Source organism: Ceratotherium simum, chromosome X (genome assembly GCF_057802395.1).
Source record: "Ceratotherium simum simum isolate JZ-2026a chromosome X, ASM5780239v1, whole genome shotgun sequence".
In the NCBI taxonomy this organism is placed as follows: domain Eukaryota; kingdom Metazoa; phylum Chordata; class Mammalia; order Perissodactyla; family Rhinocerotidae; genus Ceratotherium; species Ceratotherium simum.
The window spans coordinates 73,386,815-73,409,024 of NC_141940.1; the positions used below are offsets into that span (position 1 = coordinate 73,386,815).

The 22,210-nt window shown below is 48.7% G+C and overlaps 3 protein-coding genes across 3 annotated transcripts; 2 read left to right on the forward strand and 1 right to left on the reverse strand.

Annotated features, from left to right (window-relative positions):
* The first annotated feature begins 485 nt into the window (after positions 1 to 485).
* On the forward strand, positions 486 to 4,102 carry IL2RG (interleukin 2 receptor subunit gamma). Its single transcript, XM_087427083.1, has 8 exons — positions 486 to 666; positions 884 to 1,034; positions 1,258 to 1,442; positions 1,660 to 1,799; positions 2,115 to 2,277; positions 2,826 to 2,922; positions 3,174 to 3,243; positions 3,589 to 4,102. The coding sequence occupies exons 1-8, from the start codon at positions 504 to 506 to the stop codon at positions 3,772 to 3,774; spliced, it is 1,155 nt and encodes a 384-aa protein (XP_087283209.1). The 5' UTR covers positions 486 to 503; the 3' UTR covers positions 3,775 to 4,102.
* Positions 4,103 to 4,650: 548 nt separating this feature from the next.
* Positions 4,651 to 6,480, forward strand: CXHXorf65 (chromosome X CXorf65 homolog). Its single transcript, XM_004439865.3, has 6 exons — positions 4,651 to 4,675; positions 4,795 to 4,881; positions 5,084 to 5,218; positions 5,515 to 5,583; positions 6,051 to 6,157; positions 6,379 to 6,480. Exons 1-6 carry the CDS (start codon positions 4,651 to 4,653, stop codon positions 6,478 to 6,480), a joined length of 525 nt encoding a protein of 174 aa, XP_004439922.1.
* Positions 6,481 to 6,973: 493 nt separating this feature from the next.
* FOXO4 (forkhead box O4) lies at positions 6,974 to 14,174 on the reverse strand. The gene is made up of 3 exons (XM_004439866.3): positions 13,244 to 14,174; positions 8,761 to 9,820; positions 6,974 to 8,435 (listed from the first exon to the last, which is right to left on the reverse strand). The coding sequence occupies exons 1-3, from the start codon at positions 13,694 to 13,696 to the stop codon at positions 8,428 to 8,430; spliced, it is 1,521 nt and encodes a 506-aa protein (XP_004439923.1). The 5' UTR covers positions 13,697 to 14,174; the 3' UTR covers positions 6,974 to 8,427.
* Between the last annotated feature and the right edge of the window lie 8,036 nt (positions 14,175 to 22,210).

The window sequence follows — 22,210 nt, forward strand, 5'->3', positions numbered from 1 at the left end:
TGGGGGGGCAGCAGCTAAGGATGGATATTCTGGCTTGGATTAGGTCAGAGGAAAGACAGCTATATTTGTGCCCACAGGAGCCAAGACTGTAGAGTTTTGACAGAGGCTTCAGGGTCACTGAGCCAAGGAAGGAGCATAGCATTGGATGTGCAGAGGTTCAGACCCCACGCTTTACAGGATAAAACCATTTAGATGAGAAGGCGGTTGACGATGTTGGTGGTGGTGGTGGTGAACAGATGCTTCTCAGGATCTAGGTGGTCTGAGGATTCTTGAATCTGTGACAATATTGTATACTCAGCCTTAGTCTCTACTTAACACCACTTTACAGTGGTGGTGTTACACCTACAGATTAGATTAACACCTAATCTCCCAGAGGATTTAGCCTGTGTCATAGCACACATTTGCCACACCCTCTGTAAAGCCCTGGTTTCTAAGGTTCTTTCCACCGGAAGCTATGACAGAAGGAAACGTGTGGGTGGGGAGGGGTAGTGGGTGAGGGGCCCATGTTCCTGACACAGTCTACACCCAGGGAACGAAGAGCAAGCGCCATGTTGAAGCCACCATTGCCACTCAGATCCCTCTTATTCCTGCAGCTGCCTCTGCTGGGGGTGGGGCTGACCCCGAAGGTCCTCACACCCAATGGGAATGAAGACATCACAGCTGGTGGTAAACCTGGGACTGGAGGGGGTTGGTGAGAAGGGAGGTTGTGGGAAGGGACCGTACAGAAATCTGGAACCTGCCACTGGGCATTACAAGGATGCGGGCAGAATTTAAGTGTACTGTGGGGAGGGCGAGGGGAAGGGTTCCCTGCCTTACGCTGCTTCTTCTTCTGACCATCATTTCTTCTCTTCCCCTGCCCCACTTCATTTTCTCCCCAATCTAGATTTCTTCCTGACCTCTACACCCCCTGGGATCACTGTTTCTACCCGGCCCCTCCCAGAGGTTCAGTGTTTTGTGTTCAATGTCGAGTACATGAATTGCACTTGGAACACCAGCTCTGAGCCCCAGCCCACCAACCTGACTCTGCACTATTGGTATGAGAAGCGAAGAGGGGCTAGCACAGGGGAGGAGCAGGAGGTGGGCTGGATGTGAGAGACCGCATGGGGACCAAGAAAGAGGGTAGCCAACATCTCTGGCTCCCCACTCTTTTCTCAGGGGGTAAGTCATAAGTCAGTTCAGAGGAGATGAGGCTGGCCTGTGGATATCTGTAGTACCCAAGTTTACCACCTGTTCCTCTTCCTTCCACCCCTTCTCTAGGTATAAGAACTCTGACGATGGCAAAGTCCAAGAGTGTGGCCACTATTTATTCTCTGAAGAGGTCGCTTCTGGCTGTTGGTTGGGAAAAGAGGAGATCCATCTCTACCAAACATTTGTTGTCCAGCTCCAGGACCCACAGGAACCCAGGAGACAAGCCACACAGATGTTAAAACTGCAGGATCTTGGTAATTTGGAAAGGGGGTCAAAAGTCCAGGGATATTGTGGTGTGGAGTACATGGTGTAGAGTACATGGAGTGGTGTTCTTTCACATAAGAGTACTCCGGCAGAAAGGAGGAGGTGAGGGATGTGAATGGGGAAGGGAGGAGGGATCAGGGGCACTACTTTCAGGATCCTGACTTGTCCAGGCCAGGGGAATGACCACACACGCACACATATCTCCAGTGATCCCCTGGGCTCCAAAGAATCTAACACTTCGCAACCTGAGTGAATCCCAGCTAGAACTGAGCTGGAGCAACAGATACTTGGACCATTGTTTGGAGCACCTGGTGCAGTACCGGAGTGACCGGGACCGCAGCTGGACTGTGAGTGACTGGGGTTATGAACATAGCAGCTAAGGCCAAGCAAGTGGGGATAAAGGATTCAATCAGCCAAATAGGAGGGCCTGATCCCAAGCTCCTGTTCTCCGCCTCCCAGTTCCTCTGCGCACCCTCCAGCCCCCTCCAACTCCCTTCCCTATCATCACTAAATTCTAGTCAGTGAAGGGAGCAAGGTGGCTTGAGTAGTCAAGAGAGGGAGGAGGAATGGGAAGAGCCGGAGATGACATGGGGGCGGGCAGCAGGTTTAATTCTCCCTTGTTTTATAGACACCCATCTTCCCCCACCCTCTTTCTCCCCAAGGAACAATCAGTGGACCACAGACGTAGCTTCTCTCTGCCTAGCGTGGATGCACAGAAACTCTACACCTTCCGCGTTCGGAGCCGCTATAACCCGCTCTGTGGAAGCGCTCAGCATTGGAGTGAATGGAGCCGCCCGATCCACTGGGGCAGCAATACTTCAAAGGGTAAAATGGGCCTAATGCATCACCCCGACCCATGAGGCCAGCACCCCAACCTTTCTAGCACCATTGTCTTTCGCTCTACCTCCCTATCTCTAAGCCCCCAAACTTGGTGGCCCATCTCCCCTCACTGTTCAACCCCAACTCCCAGGAAGTAGGCTTTGTCTGTGTAGGGTTGGGTCAGTGTGTTGTTAGAGTAGCGGGGGGATTGAGAAGGAGGCCAAGGAGTGCTCAGAGGGGATACAGAATGTATAATATTTCCCTGCAGCACTCCCAGAAAGCATGCATGGTGAAGATGGCTTTGGAACCAGATAAATCTGGAGTTTAAACCTGCCTCTGCTACTTACTGCCTCTTTGACCTTGGGCACATTGCTAACCTCTTTGATTCTGTTTCCTCATCTGTAAAATGGAGATAAGAATTATTACCCCCTCTCAGGAGTTGTGAGGATTAAGTATATGGAAAGTGTTTAGCACAGTGCCTGGCACCAAGTTGGGGCTCTACAAATGTGGGCACGTAGCACGGATACCACAAATGTTAGGTCTCTTTTCTATAGAGAATCCTTCATTGTTTGCATTGGAAGCTGTGCTTATCCCCATTGGCTCCATGGGATTGATTATTAGCCTCATCTGTGTGTACTGCTGGCTGGAACGGTGAGATTTTGGGAATCCCAGAAAAACGAGGCGGGGGTGGCTGGGAATAGTAGAGGAAAGTTATTACAGGGTCTCCAGGAGTAGAGGGCGGGACGGTAAGGAATGAGGGGTCACCCGAGTGGGCATGGTGATGGAAGGAAACTGTAGGCACAGAGAACACAGAATCACTTCATCCCATATGGGAGCACTGGGAGAAGGGTAACAAAAGAGCGTAACTGATGTGCTCCTGCTCCCTCTTTCTTCCCCCTCAGGACGATGCCCCGAATTCCTACCCTCAAGAACCTAGAGGATCTGGTTACTGAATACCATGGGAACTTTTCGGTGAGAACATTGTCATAGGCAGACTGCAGTCTGTCAACTGCCAACTGCCTGCCAGCAAGACAGAGAGAGTATGGGGGCAGAGGGGAGAGGAGGGGGGCCTGCACTAACTGTCAGGATGTGGCCGACTCATTGGGGGATGGGCTAGATGGAGAGAGACACACAGAAGAACTGACTATAGATTGGTTTAAGGCAGTTGGAAACAGTGGTACTGGGGGCCCAGGAATCTGTGCGTCCCTTCCGTAATCACAGTGGTTGCAGACGTTGTGAGAGCTGCCTTGTCACAGAGCCTGGGTCTTTTACTTCCTGTTCCTAATTGACCCCTGACCTGGAGATATCTGTCTTTAGGCCTGGAGTGGTGTGTCTAAGGGATTGGCGGAGAGTCTGCGGCCAGATTACAGTGAACGGCTCTGCCACGTCAGTGAAATTCCCCCAAAAGGAGGGGCTCTGGGGGAGGGGGCTGGGGGCTCCCCCTGCAGCCAGCATAGCCCCTACTGGGCTCCCCCATGTTATACCCTGAAACCTGAAACCTGAGCCCTGATAGCCTGACAGAACCCCAGGGTCCTGTAGCCCTAAATTGTCCTAACTTCCCTTTGTCCAACCAGGCTGGGTCCAATCCTCACCTCACCCCCCTGTGGCTGATTTTGAATTTTGTGCCCCCTATAACTGCCCGCTCATTCAATATCTCCTACTTGAGAATTGCCCCTTTGCCCTGGGTACGTGTTTCTCATCTCCCCCAATCCAGGCCTTCCTCTTTGCTGGATTCTTCCTCCCACTGTCCCTCCATCCCTCCCTCCCTCTTTCCATCTACCCTTCAATTGTTCCTGAATCAATGAGAAATAAAGTTTCTGCTGATAATCATCAAGAATGTCTGTTGTTGGGGTAGGGGAGCAAGGGAAACACGTGGGGTGCTGTGAGGATGGGAGGCATGGTGCCGAGGGTAGGAAAAAGGAGGAGGAGACTCATGCTGTGGAAGCAGTTGTACTACAAATTCACTAGAAAAGAGTACTGTTCCAGAAACTTATTTTTCTCTACATGTCCTGCACTCCTTCCTGAGTCCAGTTTAGAGTTAGATTTACCATGTTGCCCCCATTCCCAACAAATCTTTTACAGACCCCACCAAGGTTCTTTTCTCCTTGTCCTTACTCCACCTTCTGCCACACATACCACTTCTGACCTCATAATCCCTCAACTGCAGCCCAGGCCCCACCCCTAGGGACGTTGGTTATCCACAACTGCCAATAGCTCTCTCCTGTCTGCCCAGTCTGGGCCTCCTCAGCCTATGTAATCCATCTGCCTCTCTAGTCCCCCAACACTATGGGCCCGCTTGGCCCCTCAAAGCCTCTAGAACACCCTCTTTCTGCATGACTCATCAGGCCTCTCTCTGAAGAGTGAAAAGATCTTGAGAGCATGTTCATCTTCATCAAACATGGAGGTGAGGGGAATCACAGAGCTGGAGTCCATGTGTAGGGCTGGGGAGGTTTGAGAGCAGTGGAGATCACAGGGATGGTGTAACTAGAGAAGGGCCACATGCCCCATCCTATCTCTTCTCAGATAATAAGGAGTTTCTGGTCAATACCAATTGCTCTGTCCTCCTGTTGCTGCATTACATCCGCAGCGAAATGAAGTTGCCTAAAACAAGTGAGGAGTTTGGGGTGGGGACTAATGGCCAAGGGTCAGAAGTAGTAGGGTCATCTCGAGCCCCCAAACCCTCCTGCTGGCAAGAAGAGAGCTCCTTGAATCCCAACAGCTTCCCCCAATCCACTCTGGATAAGATCACTGGCCCCTTTCGCTTTCACTCTCCTTCCTTAGCTGCCCCAATTACCCTGTGGCCTCTCTCCAGACACCATCGATTTGTGTGATGAAACGGGGATAATGAAGTTTTTCTTCCTGTCGAAGACACCTGGAGAATACGCCAGCAAATTCCTTACAGCTCGAAGCACCTACTACGTTTGTAGGGTGGACCGTGGGGCACCAGGTAGAGGCTTGGGAGCATTCCCCAGAGATAGAGCAAGGCCCTCAAGATGGATTGCAAACCTTGCCCTTAACATAGGGCATCTCTAGTCAGCCTAAGAAAGGGTATTGCCTCTATGCCAATAGGTTAGGTTCACACATACCATGCCCCCCACCTGATCCTAGGGATGGACCTGAGGGGAGGAAATAAGGTAGACCAGCTCAAAGTAGTGTTGAGTGTTAGGGTCCTGAAATCTTGGGCTTTGGAAGGTTGGAGACAGGGTGACAGGGGCTTGGGATAGCACAATGCTGTATTCACAGGAACCCGACTTGAGAATGCCTACAAAGCTTTTGTGCCCCTCCTGAAGAATCCAGAACCTGAGCTAATTGGTAAGGAGCATGACGGAGGAAGGAGGAACATGGAGAGTACTGTACATAGCTGGGTGATGACTGGTGAGGGTGATATAGGGTGAGACTGGTGTAATACAGCAGGTAGGATCACAGGATCCTAGGAAAAGGGGAATAGGGTCTGGGTCTACTTTAGGAGGGATGTTTAGCTCAAACCAGGCGGAGTGTGCATGTGTCACTAACTTGTCCCTCCCATCTCTCAGCCATTTTCTTGGCATATCTCCCTATCACCACCCTACCCTTTCCATATTTCCCTTCATCCTTTTCTCTTGAAGTCTTGGTGTCCCAATTCCCACTAAAAAGGGCAAAGCTTAGGCACCTTCACATCACTCCTCAGCCTAGCTTTAGGCCCTGTTACTCCAAGTGATCATTTGAATGATGGGAGGGACGGGATGGGTAGGTAAGGTCTCTAGTCCTCAGAGGTGGGGGTGCCTTTTCCTGGTTCCTAGACACCTTGCGCACACAGTGTGACGTCCTGGAGAAGAACCGAATAAAAGCGCTTAAAAGCCAAGAAGCCAAGAAAGTCGTTCCAGCTGAATCCCCCGTGAACGTCCCAGTAAGACTCCCCAAATGTGGTCTGTCTCAGCACCCTCCTTTCCCTGCCAGTCAACTGAAGGCTCCTCTATCCCTGCCCCCTGGGATGAATTTCCTTTCCAAATCCAACGTCCATGCCCAAGACCTGCCTGCAACCTCTTTTGTCCTACCTTTGGCCCTAGTTTGCAGAAAGCTCCCCTGCAGGGGCCTCTTTATCTACTTACTGACCCTTTCTTTTTCCAGTCCAAACCATCGGGAAGATCATCTGAAGAGAGGCCCACTCGCAAGGGTCCATTCTTTAAGACAAGAGCAGACTTTCTCAATAGGAGGGATAAACGTCGCTAAATAAAGTGACCAAGTGAGAGCAGTAATACTAGGTATGAAATTACTGGAATTTAATGTGAGGTTCCTTTTTCAAGAAAGACTCCTTCTCTCAATATCTGCACCAAGGCTTAAGTAAGCTCCAGGCACAGTGGAGGCTCTGAGGGTGGGTAGGAGAGGAGCGGCAGGAGAGGGCTGAGGTGGGCACATGGGTGGGGATGAGGAAAGACTGTGAAGTCTAGTACAATGAGCCTTTGAGGGACAGAGTAGGGGGTGGCGTCTTCTCCAACCAGACTACCTCCCCTTGGCAGGCCTATCATAGCCCTCCTACTCCTGCTGGAGTTAGGTGACCATGGGCATCTTCCCTCCGCCCACCACACTCCACCACCCCTGCCTGTGAGATTCCGAGATTCCGACCCCTCACCTCTATGCCTCTGGGCAGTCCCTGCAGTTAGCCATTTGCCTTTCCCCTCTCTCCCCCTTATCCGAGGGGAGCAGCGAGACAGCAGAAACCAGGGCTGGTTATAGGCATTTATTGAATTTATTCATTTATTGATTTGATACACTTCCCCACTCCAATCTAGCACATGATACAATCTGGGTAGGCCAGGTGCTGACACAGGAAATGATGGGAACCCACAGCAGGGGCGGGGGAGGGGACAATGCAAAGGGGACTGGGGGAGGGGCTGCTTTGGGGGCTGGGGTGGAGAAGGAGCCCCAGATGGCCTCCCTGGCAGGTGCTAGTAAACCTGATCCACATTCCCCTCCATCTCCACTCATTTCCCAGACCCTCAGCCAAGCTCCCCAGCTCCCCCTTCCCTGTTCCACCCCTCCCCCGTCTGCCACCACACACTTCCACATAACCCCTGTAGTCAGGCAAGGAGAAGAAGGGCAGGGACAGCTGTCAGGGGCCTTGAACAGGGAGGTCTCTGTGCCTAACTTTACCACTCTAAATCCTTCCCTCCTTCTCTTCTCCCCACCTCCCATTCCCTTCCCAGGCCACAAACTAATTCCAGGCCTTCAATGCACTCTCCCACTGTAGCACTAACTCACAGTGGCTTATGTAAGAGTGTGGCTGCATCCCAACACCACACACTCCCAGGCACAAGGTGACAGAATGAGGGGACCTGGCTTAGCTTTCTCCTTAGGGAAACTCCAAACTAGTTCCACCAGACCTTGTTCTGACCTGGTCCACTTGGGGGCTCTTCCCCCTGCTGAGTACTGCTCCCCACCGCTGCTCTGTTGGCCTGGAGTTCTCTCCCCCACTTCTCCGTGTTTCTCCGAGTAATGTCTGTAGTGTTTGCATCATGTCACTATGACAAAGCCTTCAGAAAGAAAAAAGCGTTCTCCCCATTACTAGCACCTTGCCACTGTTAAAAATCTCTATATTTGTGTTTATACTTCTTTAAAAGTTTATAAAAAGCCTTTCTGTTATCTGTAGCCTTCCAAGGATGATTTGACCTGGCGAGCCACTCCAGTGCTGAGACCTTGGCCCTTCCAGGTCCCCACTAGCCGCCCCCCCACACCACTGGCCTCAGGGGCCACTACATAAAAATCCCAGGCTCAACCTAGCCTGGACCAGCTCAGATAAGACTCTACAAAAAATCCTGCTCCCAAAGGCAGGGGTAAGGCCACTGGTGATTTCACATTTCCAACAGCACTGCTCGCCCCTGCTACAAAACCTGGGGGTGGGAATGGGGGGAGCTGAGGATGGCTCCCGGGAGGGGGCCTTGCCCCCTAATTGGCACAGTGAGAATAAACCCTCTCCCTCTCCCCCTCCCCTCTCCCTCCCCCCATAGTTCCCATATGGGGCAGCTTTATCTTTATAATTTCCTCAACACCCATGTGAGCAGACCCCACCCTAGCTCTAAAGCAGGGTGCCAAATTCCCGGGGACGGGTCAAGGGTAAAGAGTGGATATGGGCATGCCTGGCTCCACCTCTGAAGCAGGGGCAAAGCTTCCAGCCATGGCTCAGGGATCTGTGGAAAGAAAAAATGGAGGACAAGGTAAGAGGCTCATCTGGGGCATGAGAACTTTCCACCATCAAGGTCCATACCAAGGAAAACAGAGACAGCCCCTGCCCCTAACCCCGCTGTGCTGCTCTGTAAGGGTGGGCACTGCTGAGGGGCTTGGAGGTTCCACGTGGAAACCATGCCACTCTAATATGACATCCTCCCTCCAATTCCCCAGGAGCTCCAGCTACCCCTTGTTCTAAATCTCTCACTTGCTCAGATCATGGGACTAGCTGGGCACCGAGGAGTGGCTATAGGTTGTGAGATGCTACGTGATTAGGGGATGCCATACCTGGCTCAAAGTTGAAGTCCAGTCCCTCGCCCCCATCCATGAGGTCACTGATGATGTTATCCATGTCACACTCCAGGTTCTCCATATACATATCAAGATCTAGATCCTGAGGCATTCTGTCTTGGCTTGCAGCTTCAGTAGGGGGTGTGAGCACAGGAGTCGCCACTGTCTTGGGAATGGGAGCACCCACCATGACTGGTGGTGGTGCCATCATCGAAAGGGTGGGAACCAGACTGCTGGGGCCTGGAGCCTCTAGGGGCTTGGGACATAGGCCAACTCCTGTGGCTAGCTTACTAGAGGAAGGTATTCCTCCCAGCAACAGAAGTGTTGGAGCCTGGGACAGAATGGGATCTACCTGGGTCATGAGGACATCAGCAGGGGGTGGTGGCGTATCAGAGGTGAGCAGGGCCTCCAGAGACTGGGAGCTTGAGAAGCACCCTTCTCCTGCTGACAGGGGCCCCTCTGCTGGGCTGAAGAGGGAGGTGCTGTAGGTGTGTAAGTGGCCCGTAACCCCAGGATGCTGCAAAGAGAAGCCTGAGAGACTACTCCGAGATAGCAGGGAATGGGAAGATGTGAGATTGAGCCCGTCTAACAGCTCTAGATCTTCATTTAGGGTGGGAGGGACACCCCCTGCATAGCTGCTGACTGCAGCTGGTATTTCCTCCTCCGTCAGCACCTCAGACTCTGGCCTCCTGGGGGAGAGCCGGGTGCTGACGGTGCTAGCATTTGAACTGCTTCGTGGACGGAAGGTGGTCCACACATCAGCTTCGTCACGGTTTCGAGAGCAAGGGCTGCCTGGCCACTTGGCAAAGTGGCCAACAGGGCTCGTTGGAGTGGCACCTTCAGGAGGAGCTGGCATCACAGCTGATTTCTTCTTGGGGGTCTTGCTGCGGCCCCGGAGCAGCTTGCTGCTGCTATCCATGGAGGCTGCTCGGCGGCGGGGCGCTTTGCCACTCTTGCCTCCCTCGGGGTTCAGCATCCACCAAGAGCTCTTGCCAGTAGCCTCATTGTGAACCTTGATGAACTTGCTGTGCAGGGACAGGTTGTGGCGGATGGAGTTCTGGAGGGGGCAGAGGCAGCAGGAAAGGGGCATGAGGTGTGTGTAGGGGAGTGGCCAGCAGTCTGGTCTAAAAGGATGCTGGGACACAGCAGGGGCATTCCTGGAGACTCAAAGCTAGCCAAATCCAGGGTGAAAACAGGCCAAGGTAGGGGTGGGGGTTGGGAGTGGAGGAGGAGACCATACACAGTTCCCACCCGAAGACAAGCTGCTCGGCCTCTGCTCCAGACTCCTCTGCACAGGGGCCTGGGAGACAATCTGAGTAATAACCTGCTGTGGAGGACACTGCGCCCACCCTGGAAAAGTTCACAGCACTGTACTCCTCCCAAGCTTTTGGGGGGCTGCCTGGGGCTGGTGGGCATTGGGGAGATGCGCTCCTGGTTCAGCAAGAACTAGACTCAGGTGGGAAAGAGCATTCCACAGCTCCACCCCTTTCCTTGAGTGCAGGCTTGGGTGGAGTTTACCGGACAGTGGCGTAACACCAGCCCAAGGCTGACCTATCCTGTCCTGAGCCAGTTCTCTGAGGGGCTGGAACCTCAGCATGGCTGGCGCTCCACTCCCCACAGGACATTTGGGCCCCAGCTCTCTACAGGATTTGAAGATTCCTTCTTTCTAACTTCTCCCAATTTGCGGATACACACCCTCAACTACATTTAGGCCAGGCTTCGCACTGTGCCTCAAATACACAAGGCACATTCCTCCCTCCCTCCTTCTCCTGGGAAGGATCTCCCCTCTCTAAATTCTGCTGGTTCGTCAAGACCAAGCTTAAGTCCCCTCTCTTTTATAAAGTGGTTGCTTGACCTCTGCAGCCAAATTTCTTGTACAGTATTTTTAATCTGTTCCACACGGTTTACCCAATCTATATTGTATTGTTTACAGTTTCATGTAATTAGTGTCAAAGTATAAGTGCCCAGGTCATGGATCATGTTGTCCAGTCGGGCAGCCCCCAGCAGTGCCCCCTCACAGTGGCAAGCTCCAAGTACATAATTAATATTTGTTGCCTGATTAGTGGATGGCCCCCGGGTGACGGTGGTGAGGCTCTCCTTGAGGCTCTGTCAGCTCTTGAGGCCTTGGGTATTAGAAGCTATGTGTCCTCCCTTCCTCCCTCACTGCTGGCTGCTGATATTCTGCTAGAGATAAGTCTTTTTTTCCAGGGGCCCAGGGTGCAGAGATTGGCAGCTTCTTGAGCCCCCAGAGCAGCTTATTTCTACTAGTTGCTCCAGGCTAGTTACACCATCCTTTTGTGTGCCCCACCCCCAACCTCCCTTCTCTTTTCTACCTCCTTTCCCCCACTTCCCCTCAGGAATTTGTGCAAAAGATCTCCAACCTTAGGGGCATTTGACCTCCCACATGGAGCTCTTCAGTGTTTAGAAACTCAGGAGGAGCCCAGAAAGGCTTGGAACAACCAGGAAGCTGAGGCTATAGACAGTCAGAAATCACTTCATGTGTTTCTAGATAAGGAGACCCTTTGCCTAGGAAAAGATGCTTAAGTAGCTTCTTGTTCCAGGGCTCTTTAGCCAAAGAACTCTTAGTCTCCCTGGGACCATGCAATAATGGCACTCCAACTACTCTGGCTGCATTAATACTCAGTTCCTTCAAAAAAAATCACACTTGTCCATCCAACCTGGGCTCTTAGTAACAGAGGACCACAGTGACTTCTGGCACCAAGATTTCCCCCCTTTTTGTCCTCTAACTCTGGGTCTACTGAGAAGGCCCATTCCTTTCCCTACTACTAAATACACATGAGGCCCATTTGTTCATCCCCTCTTCTTTAGGCCTTGGGACTAGTACACGGTACAGCCTCCTACCTGGAGAGGTCAGCTCCCTAGAAGCCTCTAATTCTTACCTGTTGGAAGCGGGGTGACTGCTAATTGCTCCCCAAGCCACCTAAACTAAGCTTTCTTGTTCTAAGTTAGTGCCGCCCCCTGGTGGGGTGGTAGTAACCTTGGCCCATCACTAGGAAAGCCAGTTCAGGAGTGAGGCTTCCCCTCCTGGGGTGTAGTGAGGATGAGGAGTGGGGGTGAGAGCCTTGGAGACCCCAGGCTCATCCTGATTTGGCTTTGCCATCATTTCAATGAAGAGAATTTGGCAGCATGGACTAGCAGAAAGAGCATATGATTTATAGTTAGACCTGAGTTCAAGTCCTTATTGTACTGATATCAGGTGAGTTTCCTAACTTTTCTATACCAGGCTCCTAATATGTAAAATGTGGAATCTCAGAATTGCCATGAAGATTAATAAAATAAAAAATTTAAAAACTACTTTGTAAACTAAAGAGCCCCATATAAGTGTAAATTAGAAGGAGAGACTACACTCCCACAGCAAAACTAACAACTCATGATTATTTCCCCTACCCTGGAAAATGAACCTAAGGGAAAAGAAAAACAGCTGTGTAGGCTGGGTCCAAGGAGGGGAGCTCTTTATGAGCTGAGACTGTGGCGTGGCAGTCTACCCAGAAATAGTGCCAAGGGTCTCAGTCAGCTGTCCTGTTTTCTGTTCTGCCCAACCCCTAGGATACTGCAGATCTGATCCCTTGATACCTACGGGAAGAACCTCTGTACTTCCTTGTATGCTGACCTCACCACCTATGAGGATACAAGATACATCCATAGGGGTTGAAGCTCTCCAGTTTTGTGAATAGAGCCCCATATTTCTCAGGACACATTTTCAGAGCATCTAGTGAGATCTTTTCTCACAGTTTCTTCATGGAAGGCCAAGGGAACTCCCAACCTTGTGCTATGAAGTCAGAGCCCTATCTCTTTTTTTCATGACTAACATTCCTCAACAGTAAAAGAAAACTTTCCTCCCAAACTTGGATAGCTCCTTACAAGGGAGAGTTTCTTGGCATTATAGGGTAAACTGAGCAGGTAGCAGTTCACAGCCTTTTTTTCTTGGTGCATAAGATCAGCTACCTTACCCCATGAAGATCACTCTTCTTCTCTTTTTCCACTCCACTCCCTCTTCTTGGGTACAACAGTACCTCTACCCTGAGGTGTTGGGAGGTAAGCGGGGAATCCAAGTAATCCCACAGGAATGGGAGAAAAGGTGTTGGGGTGGGAGGCGGGGGAGGAGGGCAAGCTAGGCTCCTGTGGGGAATCCACACAGTTCCTGCTGTACATAGGATAAAGACTTCTCTGTGGGAATAAGTGTTTGGGGCAGCCCAAGCCAAAGTGCTGGGAGTGTTGAGCAGTGAGCACAGAATTCAATTTTCTCCAGGGCAAGGACAGTGTCTTATTCATCTGTGACACTCCAGCATCAAGCACTGAGCGTGGCATATATTATTTCCTAAGCAAATATTTGTCTAATTGACGACTGAAGGTGAATCTCTGAGGTGAGGGTGTAAAAGGGGCCCCAGAGTAGAAGTAAGGAGGCTAGGGGGCCCAGGGGCAGATAGTATTGGGATGGAGGTAAGGGGGTCATAGTTACCTTCCATCCTGCTGAGCTGTTGCTGTCACCCTTGTCCTTGAAGTAGGGCACAGTGCGGACCATCCACTCATAGATCTGGGCGAGTGTCAGTCGCTTCTCTGGGGCACTTTCAATGGCCTGGCTGATGAGTTCTGCATATGACTGATTTCCCCAGGCATTCCGGCGGGAGCCTCCCTTCCGAGGACCTGTTACAGCCCCCAGGATCCCAGGCTGGGGGCCCCCTGCCGGCTCTGGGAGCCGGGAGGGCAACAGGATCGGCTCTGAGCGCCCCTCCGTGTGTACCTTCTCCCCCAGACCTGGCTCCACCTCGGGCGGCTCGGACGGCTTGGTAGCAAGCTCTGGTCGGGGAAGGGGCCAGGTGCAGGAGCGGGGACGGCTCTGGGGTTCGAAGTCGGGATCGAGGTCTATGATCACGGCAGCCTCTGTGGCTGAATTCTCATTCTCTGGATCCATACGTGGAGTTGGACCTCCGCCGCTCAGCGTTCAGAGGAGCCTGCCACAGTCCCTTACGATGCCTCCCCCCAGGGGGGAAGCACTAAGGGCCAGGAGGCACATTCCTGCCAGTCCTCAGAAAGTCGCGAACTTCCCCCTCGCCCCAGGACGCTAGCCCCCAAGCTGTCCCTTCCACACAGTTCTCGGATCCTCTTCTCGACTACAGCCTGCAGCCTCAAGAGCTCTTTCCGAGACACCACCTGTAACCTCCGCCTAGCGAAGACACTTTTTCTCCAACCTCTCACTCAGCTTCCTGCTCTTTTAAACCTGAGGCACGGTATCCCCTCATACATTGCGCTCCCATCACCGAACGTCTCTTGAGCCGCAGTTCCCTCTCCCTTTTAAGTTGCTGCCCCCCGGACACTCCTCCCAAATTTCCTCCACCCGGATCACTGCCCTCCCCCACGCCCCGCTCCCCCGCGCCACTTGCCCCTCCCCTGACTCCCCCGCCCTCCGCCTCTTCCCTTCCCTCCACTCTTGATAAGGTCCACGTCCCCGCAGCCCCTGGCCCTCTTATTCCCGCACCAATTCCCCTATCAACCCCCCCACCCCCCGCCCCCCGGGTTTCCCTTTTGTTTTGCTCCAAGCAGCAGCCCCCGCCTGACGTCTCTGTTTACCACTCGCCGGGGCAGCCATCTGCGCACGCGCCTGGAGAGGCAGTTGGGAAACCGAGTTCTTCAGTCGTGCCACCCGGTCAGGCCTGAGGACTACATTTCCCGTCCTACTTCGCGGCCAGGAGCCCGATAAGGGCGGCAGGAGAGCGGCGTGGCAGGATATAGGGAGGTGGAACTTTAGTTATTAGAGATCTTCGCGGACTCTTTTTCTTTTTTTAAAAATCATTTTCCTCCTTTCCCCACTTCCCACCTCCTCTCTTGTGATTCAGGGTCGCCTAGGTGACTGTGTTGAGAGATGCTAGACCTTTCCCTCTTTCAGTTAAAAGAGGGCAAAAGGAAAAAAAATGTGGTATCTACAAGAAACAAAACTGAGAACCAAAGAACTGATTAGAAAAGAGGCTGTATGCATGTTGGGGAGTTGAGTGCTTGTGTAACATAAACAAATGGTTAGCTGATGGTAGCATCTCCCTCAGCCCCCTCAACCTCCCATACGCAGTTCACACTGACAGTGCAGTCGCAGACCAGTTTTCTCCACTGGGTTTTCTGGCCTCCCCTTAAATGTTGATATTCTCCGGGTTCCCGTTTTAGGCAGCTTCACTTCTCATTCAACAGGTCCCAAACTGAACTCGTTTATCTATTCCTGCACCCACACCCCTATCCTCTGGCTACCCTTATCTCTGAATTTGGTTAATGGTTGTCCTGATCTACCCAATCTTCCAAGCTAAACTTACCCTTCACCTTTTCATCTCCCTAACTTCCCACATCCGAATCCCAGTTCAAGACCTTATTTATCACTGGATTAAGTTGCAATATCATCTTTTTTTTAAATAATTTTATTTATTTATTTTTTCCCCCAAAGCCCCAGTAGATAGTTGTATGCCATAGCTGCACATCCTTCCAGTCGCTGTACGTGGGACGCAGCCTCAGCATGGCCGGACAAGCGGTGCGTCGGTGCGCCTGGGATCCGAACCCGGGCTACCAGCAGCGGAGCGCGTGCACTTAACCACTAAGCCACGGGACCATCCTTGCAATATCATCTTAATCGGACCTCCTGCCATCAATCTTTTCCCCACTGCAGTTTATGTTCTGTGCTGCCAACAAAGTTACCTTTCTAAGAAACTCTGCTCATAACAATAACTAACTAAAATTTGTGGAGCACTTATTATGGGCCAGGCACTGTGCTGATTGTTTTGCATACATTAGCTCCTTTACTTCTCAAATCAACCCTGCGAGGTAGGTGCCACTATTATCCCCATTTTATAGATGATGACACTAATGCTCAGAGATTTAGTGACAGGAGAACTGGGATCATATCACTTATATGTGATCATATAATTTCCCTGCTTAAAACTGCCTTTGATTTTCCCCATTGCCTATGTGATAAAGTTCAAACTCCCTAGCAAGGCATACAGGTCTCCTCAGATTCAGACCATTTCCCACCTTTCCTGCTTCATCTTTCACTGGGCGCACTAAGTTCCAATGAGTCAGAGTTTCACACTATTTCCTGGAAATACCATACCCTTTTATGCCTTTGCCTGCACATCCTGGGATGTCCTCCCTCTCGTCATCCCCTCCCCAAGTCTCTTATTCTGGAACGCTCCTATTTAACCATTCCTGTCTCCCTCAGGTGCAGTTAGTTCTCCCTTTTCTGCATTCCCAACCACTTTGTGCAGGCTTATGTTCTATAGCACAGACCATGTTGTATTGTCATTATTTGTTTACATGTATGTCTCTTCTACTAAACTGTGAACTCCTTGAGGGCAGAGACAAGTTTTGTGTATCTCTGTGACCCCAGCTTGGAGTCACAGAGGAGACATTCAATAAATGTTGGTCGAATGAATGGGATCAGGAATCAAATGACATTGCACTTGTACATTCGACAACTTTTTAATAAATGTATCATATGTATTTTCTGCCTGGCCATGTCCCAATTTTCCCTTTAGACAGCAAGCTCCTAGGGGTAGGGACTATAATTTAACTTGTCTGTACGGTGCCTAGCATTATACCATTTGCAGTGTTGCTTGATACGTGCTCTGTGATGACCAGACCTTCCCCCTGTCAGGAAGGATATCCATACAACCTGGGATTTTTCAAAGGCAGCAGCACATTGGGCCTCCAAAGTGATGTTAGTCTGCTTACGGTAACAGAACAAACTTGGTTCTACATATTCCTGCCTCCCTCTACTCCAACATACATTTGTCCTCCATCTGTCATGTAGAGAGTAAACAAAAGACCGTGTATTCCTACCTGAGGTCCAGACTCGAGAGATGGGACATAGTTGCTCACAATGCCTGGCAAACATTTCCTGCATATGCCTCTTCCTCCTGCAGCACAGCCTGAAGTACTTGGTAGGTGCCACAAGAGTGGGGAATTTGGTAGAAGAGAGAGCCTGGTGGGCACTAGGTCACAAGGAGCTCTCTTCTAACTGAAACAGATGTGGTGGCAGATCATGCAGAGCTGCTGAGGCAGGGAAATGGCAGGGTGGGGCAGGCACCTGTCCTGGATTCAGTTATATCTTGCATTGTCTCTCTTTGTGCATTTGTTTGAAAAGGGCCACTTTTCCACCAACTCATGTCCATCACCTCTTTAAATTTCCAATTCAAAGCTCAAAACTTACGTACTCTTGGAAACTTTCCCCAACTAGCCCAACCTGACAGGTCACTTACCTACTTTGCATCTCCTGAACCTCTATGAACTCAGTTTGTATTCTTTAATTTTGTGCTTGTGGTTACATGGCTTTTCATTTCAGGAGGGCATGTTGTCTCCCCCTTATTACTGTGGGAGTGTTAGAATATACATTAGTCAAGAGACAGAGTTAGCAATGTGGCCTTGGAAAATAGAAGAGACACTGGTCAGGAAAGAAGACTAACAGGAGACCCCCAGAAAGCCACTGTAGTCATAAATTATGAACAGATATGGCAGGATATGGGGGGGTGGGGCACAGGCCTTTTTCCCAGTTGCAACCTCTGAGTTTGTGGTCTCAACTAGCTCCCCATTCAACACTTGTTTTTTTCCTCTCGAAGGTCATAGGGGTTTGGCTCTCTTGCCTCTTTCATTGCCACTGCCCACTCTTCTACCTGGGTGCCACCCCCCAAGCCTGCTGCCAAACCGGCTTTATTAATTTGAATTGAGATAGACATTTCCCCGCTTCTTTCTTACCCTGCCCAGCTCTGAAAAACACACAACCCCCACCTGGGGTTTGTATAGGATTTTTGCTAGTGACTACAGGGAAAGATGCAGGGGTTAACAAAAATAACAATGAGAAAGTTCAAGGAATCTCAGAAAGCACCACCTCTGCTTGTCCTTGGTCTTCACAGATGGGTATGGAATGTACATGTTTTTGGTAGCCCTCTTCCATAAGTCCTGCCTTATGTGTTTCTGTGAAAGATTTCTAGTCCTTCTCTTAGAAGCCTGTACCACTCTCCCAACCCTGCTGTTGTTTTAAAAAATCTTTTAAGTTAATAAACATTTTGTAAGAGCCTACTATTTTCCAAACACCAGGCTAGATGCTTTTACATAAAATGCACCCCAGACTAAAGTCCTCAGGTTTAGCCCCAAGAGGATTTGAGTTAGCACCACTACTGAGTTGGAGGCAACTATCATTCCTTTCTGGACCCTAAAAGTCAGTCTGATGTAGTGAAAAGCACTAGATTGAGTCAGGAGAGCTGAGTCCTTGTCATAGCTCTGTCACTAAATAATTGAATAATGACAATAATTACACTACTATTAATAAGTAACATTTATGGGTTTTCATATGTGTTAGGCACTGTGCTAAGAGCTTTACATGGATTATCCGATTTAATCCACACAGTAAGCATGTAAGTTAAATGCTATTACTATTTTCATTTCACAGAAGAAAATGAGACCTAGAGAGGGTAAAGGAACCTACTTAAGGTCTGGAGTTGCTAAGTGGTAGAGCAGAGGTATAAATCCAGGCAGTCTTGACTCCAGAGCCTACACAGGTCAATTCACCTCTTCTGGCTTTGCAAAATGAGAATGTTGTATTGGATAACCTCTAAAATCCTATTTCCTATGATCTTCAATCTGGGTACCAGACCCCAGATTGCCCTTTTGGCCGTAGGCTACCCTGAGCTTTCACTTCACACCCACACAAATTCGGTCCTGGCTCCCTGCAGGAACAAGGTCAAAAAGCTGCATCTCTCAGGTTTGGGGCTCGCCTGAACTGACCTTTGAGCCTCCTCTTTAACTCTTCCTGCAGGCCTCTATGGTTCCAACCTTTGAAAGTCCTACTGGCATGATATTTACTAGAATTATTAACCAAAGAGTTTCCAATACGCGAAAACGTGCTTATATTTTAAAGTTACGTGAAAAGAGCAGGATGCAATACTTTATGTGCCGTATGCTCATAATTTTATCTAAAACACATTGAGAAAAGATAGGAAATGCCAAAAAGTGTTAACAATTGTTATCTTTTTTCTTTTTACTTTCTTATATTTTTCCAATTTGCTATGAATGTGTATAACTTTTAAACTGGGAAAGATGCTTTATATTTTGCCTCTTTCTATAAGGGATTTGAGGCACTTTACCATAATAAGAGTACAAATGTCCTAAGATTATAGGAATAGAACATCAGGGGCCGGCCTGGTGGCATAGTGGTTAAGTTCCTGTGGTCCGCTTTGGCAGCCCAGGGTTTGCAGGTTCGAATCCCAGATGTGGACCTATGCACTGCTCATCAAGCCGTGCTGTGGTGGCGTCCCACATACAAAATAGAGGAAGATGGGCACAGATGTCAGCTCAGGGCCAATCTTCCTCACCAAAAAAAAAAAGAAAGAAAGAAAGAAAAAAGAAAAGAAGAAGAACATCAGAGGCATGGAAAGGAAGAGGGAGCTAATGTGCGATGGCTGAACCTTAAATTCACCTTTTGGGGCAGCCAGGGAAAAGGGTGAACAGAGTAAAATACACAATTATTGTTATCAGAAGGAAAGACACATAGCCGTTCCTCGAGAGAGAGAGATTTTCCTGTCACTAAATTCTTTTCTCCCCCAACTGAAAAGACAGGGCTACAGCAAACAAAAATTTTTGATAAAACAAAACGTTTATAGTCCCCTTGCCCTCATACAATTTTCATCTTTGCCTATCAGCTTTCAGTCCTTGTCCACAGACACAAATAATTTTACATGGCTGCAATTAGAGTCTATATACCATTTTGTGTTCTGTTTTTTTTTCCGGTGAACATATTGTAAACGCGTTTCATATTTAGTCTTCCGGAATTATAATTTTTAACAGCTACATAATAGCCCATTGCTGGCTCTGAATTCCATAAGAAATTTCTCATGTGGGATTAACATAAGGGACAATGTCCTCAGTAACAGTTTCATAATGCACACAGAAGAGATTTTCATATTACTTTCTTATAACTACCCTGGCTAAAAGCCAAGGGTGTAACAATAAAGCATTTCTGCAGGGGCTGAGCTGATATGGTTCAGGCACGTAACCTTCTGGTGCTCTAACTTGATCTGAGGACACAACTTAAAATGCCACCTAAAGGAGTGGATGGATAGAATGTCCCTTGCAATATATTCCATAAATATCTCTTCTAATAGCCAGGCTTTTGATAGGACCTCAGAGGCTGACCACACTTATTCTCTGATGAAGGCCAGAAGTGTTGGTATGCTCTGTTGTTGACTGAGGCAGGATCCATATGTTTTGGAAGCTGGATGAACAGGTGGTCGGGTGACAGGGTTAACATTGTGGCTTGAAAATTGAGAAGCCTGACCAGTGTTGTTGCCTGCATGGAAGTTTACTTCACATCCCCATGAAGGTAGGGTGAAAGTGAAGCTTGATTTTTCTTAGGAAGCAGCTTTGAGATCTGAGTTCCACACCACAGAGGAGGGATTTTTGATCTGAACAGTTTTCAAAGCCCATAACCGGTCAGGTGGCCTGGGCATAAGAAGGGGAGTCTCACAAATATTCCAATGGAACCTCTGGTTTTAGGAACTGTAGGGTCCCAGTGTGCCTGCCAATATGAATTAGCTGCAGAAGGGTATTTTATATTGACCAGTTGAATTTGGAGACTGTCACCAAGGACAATTAAAAATTTTTACATAAATGATGTTGAGCTATTATTTCTGGCACTAATTATATACCAGAGCCAATTGCCTGTTAAGAACTGCACCTAATATGTGATAACTATGTCAGCAGCATAAGGCAGATTCATTTTTTATTTTAAAATTTAACCTTATAGCCACAAAACAAAAAACTTTTTAAAAGTAGAGAAATAGAAAAAAATAATTACTCACAATCCCATCATTTTAATGCAACTATCATTAGGGTTTTGTGTACTTCCCTTATTTTTTTCACCATCATGTTTTTACATATTTATATTCATATTGTACATATAAATTTGTGTCCTGTTTTAATAATTGTAATTATACAACTAATACATGAATATATTTTCCTTTAAAAATTTAGAACATTACAGAAAAAGCTAAAAGTCCCTTTGGTCCCTTATCCCGCTCACCTTTCCCCCCTTCCTGAAGTTACCACTGTCATGAGTTTGATATGTATTCTTACAGACCTTTAAAAAAATACTCTTACATAGGAAAGATGTGTACAATAAATGATTACATTTGACAACTCGCTTTTTTTCCACACAAAAATGTTTTTGAGATCTATCCTTATTGATACATCTAGTTCATTCCCTTTAACTTCCGTATTGTATTCCATTTAATGAATATGCCACATTTTATTTAGCCATTCCTTAAAGGAGAATTCTTATCTTTTTGTGTGTGTATGTGGCAAGAGAGTTAATGTCTGCTAAACTGCCTCAGTTTCCCTCTGAGCACATCAGTGCAAAGAGACAGCCTGAAGTAAGAAAAAACAAGTTACTTTACATGCAGACACAGAGATGCCTCATCTCCAAATCACCATCCCATGAGTCTCAATTCACAGTGCTGTCCAACGGAACTTTCTGTAATGATGGAAATGTTCTACGTCTGCACTGTCCAGTACGGTAGCCACTAGCCGCACACGCCTATTGAGCATTTAAGATGTGGCCAAGCAACTGAGGAGCTGAAGTTTTAATTTAATTTAATTTAAATTTGGTCACATGTAGCTAGTGGCTACTGTACTGGATAGTGCAAGACTCTAGCATAGGGTAAGGGAAGCCACAATCTTTTATACTACAAATTAGATCATCAGGAGCTCTAAGACAATTGTGTCCACCCTCTAAAGGTAAATGGATGATGCTAAGATCTTGCATTGGTCTTTTTATATGTCCTTATTTTAAGGTTAACTCTCCTTGTTCCTGGTTTCCAGAAGGGTTAAAAGATGGATTATCATACTGAAAAGACAAGGTTGCTAGAAAGCCTGTCTTTCTGGGAAATGACTATACTCAAACCAAACCATGTAGAAATTCATTTCTAATCCCAACACCCTCACTTGACATTTAATAAGCTGAAATCCCCCATCAGTCATCCCACTAGTCCAGTAAAATCTTCAAGGATGACAGAAGTAGTACACAAAGTCAACAGAATAGTATAAACATCTTACAAAATAGTCCTGGCTGCGAACCAGCATTGTTCAGTTAGTCAAGTTGCTTGTGATAAATGGGGTTTAGACCCAGAGAGAACTGATGTACTTTTTTGATTTCCATAAATGCCTCTGGGACTCACTGAATCCCAGTCCAGATCTCCTTTATCACCCAGAAGGTTCCTGACTGTCCCATATACCCTGCTAAATCTATAGCTCACATAGATAGGCATGTGGTTATGCAATTTGTTCCCAGAGTAGGCTCCAGAATGTCCAGATCTAATGTCCAGTTGATCTTCCCTGGCAGCATCAGGCAGATATGACAGCACATGTGGGCTGAAGAAGTACACAGACTGCCCCTGGGAGGAAT

Excerpts from the sequence above, each read along its gene's own strand:
- IL2RG (XM_087427083.1), top strand. The coding sequence starts at position 504 with ATGTTCCTGACACAGTCTACACCCAGGGAACGAAGAGCAAGCGCCATG. Across the intron at positions 2,278-2,825 it reads GGGCAGCAATACTTCAAAGG|AGAATCCTTCATTGTTTGCA; the intron begins GTAAAATGGGCC and ends TCTTTTCTATAG. Across the intron at positions 2,923-3,173 it reads GTGTACTGCTGGCTGGAACG|GACGATGCCCCGAATTCCTA; the intron begins GTGAGATTTTGG and ends CTTCCCCCTCAG.
- CXHXorf65 (XM_004439865.3), top strand. The coding sequence starts at position 4,651 with ATGTTCATCTTCATCAAACATGGAG. Across the intron at positions 5,219-5,514 it reads GGTGGACCGTGGGGCACCAG|GAACCCGACTTGAGAATGCC; the intron begins GTAGAGGCTTGG and ends CTGTATTCACAG. Across the intron at positions 5,584-6,050 it reads TCCAGAACCTGAGCTAATTG|ACACCTTGCGCACACAGTGT; the intron begins GTAAGGAGCATG and ends CCTGGTTCCTAG.
- FOXO4 (XM_004439866.3), bottom strand. The coding sequence starts at position 13,696 with ATGGATCCAGAGAATGAGAATTCAGCCACAGAGGCTGCCGTGATCATA. Across the intron at positions 9,821-13,243 it reads ACAGCTCAGCAGGATGGAAG|AACTCCATCCGCCACAACCT; the intron begins GTAACTATGACC and ends TGCCCCCTCCAG.